The sequence below is a fragment of the Medicago sativa genome, chromosome 4, assembly GCF_051527215.1.
Source record: "Medicago sativa cultivar Bolivia chromosome 4, Bolivia_mono, whole genome shotgun sequence".
Classification (NCBI taxonomy): Eukaryota; Viridiplantae; Streptophyta; class Magnoliopsida; order Fabales; family Fabaceae; genus Medicago; species Medicago sativa.
In genome coordinates this window covers 47733565-47739038 of record NC_140752.1, presented here as the reverse complement: position 1 = coordinate 47739038, position 5474 = coordinate 47733565, and the positions used below count along the sequence as shown (strand labels likewise).

The following is a 5474-nucleotide window of genomic DNA, read 5'->3' as shown; positions in this document are numbered from 1 at the left end:
GGATTTATTTTCTTTGAACTTGATAACAAACGGTGTTAAATTGAGAAGGAAAAATGTGTGTCTATTTAAAGAGAGATATTAAGGAAAGTTAGCGTCTATTATAAAATTAGAGAAAGTATATGTTTTATATGTTTTATGGGTCTCGCTAACAAGTGTTATTGGGGACATAAAATAATAAACCAAATATTAAAGGTTTTTCCTTAAAAATTGTGTATTTAGTGTCTTAAAAGTTTCAAAAAAGTTATATTTTTAATATAAAATTTAAATTTTATTTCTATTTTAAACTTTTAAATTTGTGCCCTTAAATCACAAGTTAACATAACCCTTTAGTTAAAAAGACCAGGGAAAATCAAACGTAATATCCTCTTAATTTTCAATAAACCTTAAACCATTTTAATTAATATAAAATTTTCCAATTAATGCAAAAAAATACAATTAGAAAGTGATCACATGCACAACAACCAACCACGAGCACTAAACCAAATCATATAAAATTATAGTAGTATTTTACACATATAACAATGTATATAATGCATTGTCCTACCAACTGAGCTACCTTATAATGCAATGTATATAAGGGGCCGGGGTTCGAACCCCAGACACCCCACTTATTCACCTTATAAGGTGAATTCTAGCCACTAGGCTACCTGATCAAAAAAAAAAAAAAACAATGTAGGTTCGCCCGCCAAGTAAGAAAAAAATAAAAAAGAAAGAAAGAACGGTCAAACATACTCTAGAAGATAGAGTGGAAACAAATATATAAAGAACCCATAAAAGTTGGTCCCCTACATATTGTGGAAGATAGTATCCAAAGTATAAACTTTTTAAGCATAGAACAGAACCGAAAGAAGGAAAAAGAACACTCCTATTTTTGTTCTGTTTTTTTTCTTTTTTTCTTTCTTTTCAGATTCAGTTGTTGTAACCATGAACACACTTGTTCGCAACACCACTCTCACCTTCAGCAGGAGGCAAGGATATGAGCTTCTTGGTTTACAAGGGAAAGAGAAAACACTCAAATCAGTAAGCTACAGACGCAGAAGAGCCAAACAAAGGAAAATCTTTCTCACAACATACAAATTATCTTCTTTGAATACTTTTGTAGAACAGCCTAAAAGACCTAAGATAAAAAGGGTTGCTGTTAAGGTCAAGAAAATTGTTAACTCTGTTTTGTTGTTTATGAGAACTGGTTCTTTTAGATCATGTAATTCTAAGTCTGCTATTTCTGCTAGCTCTCCTGTTCCTATTAGGAAGATCCTTTGAGGATGATGAGTGGAGCGATGAAGCACGGATACGGACACGGACACGATACAGACACTAACACGCCGACACTGCTAATAATTTGAGAAAATCACATAATTCAGTGTAATTATAGGTGTCAGTGTCGTGTCGGTGTCGAACACGACACGGGACACGGCTAATCCGAGGAGTGTCCGTGCTTCATAGGAGTGGAGTAAGAGTTGTCTTTTCTTTGAGATTGGGATGATTTAATTTATTAATCTCTTTCCAATGTTAATTATATGTTATTCTTTCCGATCATTTCAGAAGGGCAATAAGCAAAGGGTTTTAGAATTAGTCTTCATATGGTTGATTGATGATGAGAGATTGCTATGATATATATGGGTATCAGTTGTTCTGTAAATAAAGCTTAATCTAATATATATATACTTCTACCGTTTACTATGATTTTTCTTCTAGTCATCAGATATTAGGTTGTTTTTCAGCATTCAATAAAATGATGGCTATCAATTTATATAGTCACATAATTATCTTGACACGTTGTGAACAGCGAATTGGTTCACGCAAATTTCCTTTTATTTGGATGAAGAATATGTATGGCATATAGAGATTCGATACATGTCAGTTTGTATTACTAGTACTACTTACAAACATGGCTGGTGATTAACTTGAACACCACAAAGCACAAGAAACCCTTAAAACCGTGTCTGAAGTTAAAGAAAGAAAGAAAATAGTAGTCAAAAGTTATAGGCTTAATACATCTTCCGGTCCCTTAATTTATTTTATTTTCTCAATTTGGCCCCTTAACTAATAAGTGTGTCAATTTGGTCCCATAAGTCTTCCTCCTTGTGGTCATTTATGTTAGTTTTTAACCTTAAATGTCTAAGGTGAACCAAACTTTGTAGGTGGTCTACCATAAACTTTATTAAAATTTGTAATTTTAACCGTTTGATTTTTTTTTTAAATGAAGATTGTTGGATCATGGAGGGGTCTATTATAGCTTATAATAAACCACAACCACCTAATTTTATTTCTTCATCTTCTTCCCCTACCAATCTTCTTCATCCGCATCTTTCTTTCATCTTCATCTTCATCTTAATCAAAGTTTCATAAAGTTACAAAATTTCATAACTATTTTTCAGCAACTCCACTCCAACACACCAAATTCCAGAATATTACAAGACCTAAAAAATTACAAAATTACAAACACACATCAAACCTAATCAAAACAAAACAACAAAACCAACACAATAAGCTGTATTAAGAGGGAAATAGTGTGAATGAAAAGTGTTTATTCTCATTGCTTGTAACTGAAGGTACAACTGGTTTATATACAAATATGAGTGTACATGATAAGCTACTGAAGTAATGCCGTACTATAGTGTAACTAAAACACTCTAAAGTTCAGTTGCTTGGGGCGCAAGTTATATCCTTATTATGTGTATTATCCAATAGCCCCCCACAAGCTGGAGGTTGATAAATGTCTAGCAAGCCCAGCTTGGATAAAAGAAGAGTGAAAGGTTGAGGATGAAAAGCCTTGGTGAAGAAATCAGCAACTTGTTCTTGAGAGGAAACTGGAAGAAGTTTGAGGATGCCAGACTGCAGTTTTTCTCTCACTATGTGGCAATCAATCTCCAAGTGTTTGGTACGTTCATGAAAGACAGGGTTAGTGCCTATATGCAAACCACTCTGGTTGTCACAAAAAAGAACAGGAGGTCTGGTGCAGGAAACATGGAGGTCTTGAAGAAGGTAAATCAACCATTGAAGTTCATAAGTGGCTGAAGCTAGAGCACGATACTCAGCTTCAGAAGAGGATCTAGAAACAGTTACTTGTTTCTTTGTTCTCCAAGAAATTAATGAATTCCCTAAGAAGAAACATTGGCCATTGATGGATCTCCTAGTATCAACACAATCTGCCCAATCTGCATCTGAATATCCTTGCAAGTGAAGAGGTGAATCTATGGGAAAGAATAAACCTCTGACTGGACAATTCTTCAAGTATCTCAAAACTCTTAATGCATCATTATGATGAGTATGTGTTGGGGCAGAAAGGAATTGACTTAATTGTTGTGTGATATAGGTAATATCTGGTCTGGTGGTGTTTAGATAGAGTAGTCTACCAACCAGCCTTCTGTAGGAGGAAATGTCTTCATAAGGTAATGCACCATCATTGTGTAACTTGAGAGAAGGGTCAGAAGGGGTAGATGCAGGCTTAGATCCTATAGTTCCTGAATCTGCAAGTAAATCTAAGCAGTATTTCTTCTGACAAATAGAGATGCCAAGATGAGAATGAGCGACTTCAAGCCCAAGGAAGAATTTTAACTGTCCCAAATCTTTAATTTTGAACAAAGTGTCCAAAATAGATTTAATAGATGTAAATTCTTCTAAAGAGTCACCAGCAAGGATAATATCATCCACATATACAAGTAAAATGGTGAAGGAAATACCAGTTTGCTTGATAAAGAGAGAATGATCAGAATTAGCTTGAGTATAGTGGTGTTGAATAAGAACAGAAGTCGGTTTATCATACCACTTCCTACTTGCTTGCTTGAGACCATAAAGAGATTTATTGAGTTTACAAACAGTGTTAGGGCTTTAAACTGAAAGGCCTGGAGGTAAAGACATGTAAACATCTTCATGTAAATCTCCATGAAGAAGAGCGTTATTAATATTAAGCTGATGAAGATGCCAGTGCTTAATGGAGGGTAAGGCAATAACCAGTCTGACAGTGGTGAGCTTTGCAACTGGGGAGAATGTATCAAAATAGTCAAGAACTTCAATTTGTGTGTACCCTTTGGAAACTAAACGCGCCTTGTATCTCTCAATGCTTTCATCAGCATTACGCTTGATTTTGAATACCCATCTGCATCCTATGGGTTTTACATTTGGAGGTAAATGCACAAGAGTCCAAGTGCCAGTTTGTTCAAGAGCCATCAACTCAACTTGCATCGCTTTCTTCCGACATTCAAGCTTGTTAGCTTCAACATAAGTTTTAGGCTCATTGTGTGTATGTAAGGATAAAACAAAAGAAGAGTGATTAGTAGACAATTTATTATGATTGAGATAAGAAGAAATAGGGTAAGTGGTGGATTGAAAACTATTGCATACATAGTCTTGCAAATATGAAGGTGTAGTTTTATTTCTAGTAGAATTTCTAGGTAAAGGAGGGACAGATGAAGAAGATGAATGAGGGATAGGGTCATCAATGAAAGGAGGATCAGGAGGGGTTGAGGAAGCATCATGGATAGGAGTCAAAGTGTCTGTAGTGGAAGGGGAAAAATATTCCCAGCTAGGAGTAGTTGAAGAGGGAGTGAACCTATAGGGAAGAATGGTTTCATAGAAAGTAACATGCCTGGAAACAAAAATTTCTCTGGTATTGAGATCAAGAAGATGGTAACCCTTATATCTAGATTTATAACCTAAAAACAAAGATTTTCTAGCACGAGGTTGAAGCTTTGACCTATGAGATTGTAGGGTGGAAGCAAAACATAGACAACCAAACACTTTGAAAAGTTGTATATTAGGAAGTTTGTGAAACATGACATGATAAGGAGACATATTGTTTTAAAATGGAGAAGGAACTCTATTAATTAGAAAAACAATGTGAAGAACAACATAAGACCAAAAGGAAGGAGGAAGTTTGGATTGAAACAATAGTGCTCTACCAATATTAAGGATATGTTGATGTTTTCTTTCAACATGACCATTTTGTTGAGGAGTCTCAACACATGACTTTTGATGAACAATGCCATGAGAAGCATAGAAATCATGAAGAAGGAACTCAGGCTCATTATCTGATCTAACAAATTTAGGCTTGATGTGAAAATGAGTTTTGATCATGAGAATAAAATGTTTCACATGATTAGAAACTTCTGACTTTGCATTTTAAAAGAATTATCCAAAGAAATCTGCTATGATCATCCACTATGGTGAGAAAATATTTGTGACCATGAACAGATGATATAGAAATAGGACCCCATATATCAAAATGAAGCAACTCAAAGTTAGCAGAAGCATGAGACATACTAGATGAAAAAGGTAAATGCTTTTGCTTTGAAAAATGACAAATGTCACAATTTCTTTATTATTATGAACAATAGATGGATATAAGCGAAACATCTTGGTCATTCTTTGATTAGAGAGATGACCAAGTCTAAAATGCCATAAGGCAGCAACAAGAATACAATTTCTTGAATTACAACTAACAGAAAATGAAGAAATACAAGATTTATTTGTGG

The 5474-nt window shown here is 34.7% G+C and overlaps 1 protein-coding gene across 1 annotated transcript; it reads left to right on the top strand.

Annotated features, from left to right (window-relative positions):
* Window positions 1-831: 831 nt before the first annotated feature.
* Window positions 832-1752, top strand: LOC146929425 (uncharacterized). The gene has a single exon (XM_085701358.1). It carries the CDS (start codon window positions 925-927, stop codon window positions 1258-1260), a length of 336 nt encoding a protein of 111 aa, XP_085557484.1. The 5' UTR covers window positions 832-924; the 3' UTR covers window positions 1261-1752.
* Window positions 1753-5474: the final 3722 nt, after the last annotated feature.

Excerpts from the sequence above, each read along its gene's own strand:
- LOC146929425 (XM_085701358.1), top strand. The coding sequence starts at position 925 with ATGAACACACTTGTTCGCAACACCACTCTCACCTTCAGCAGGAGGCAA.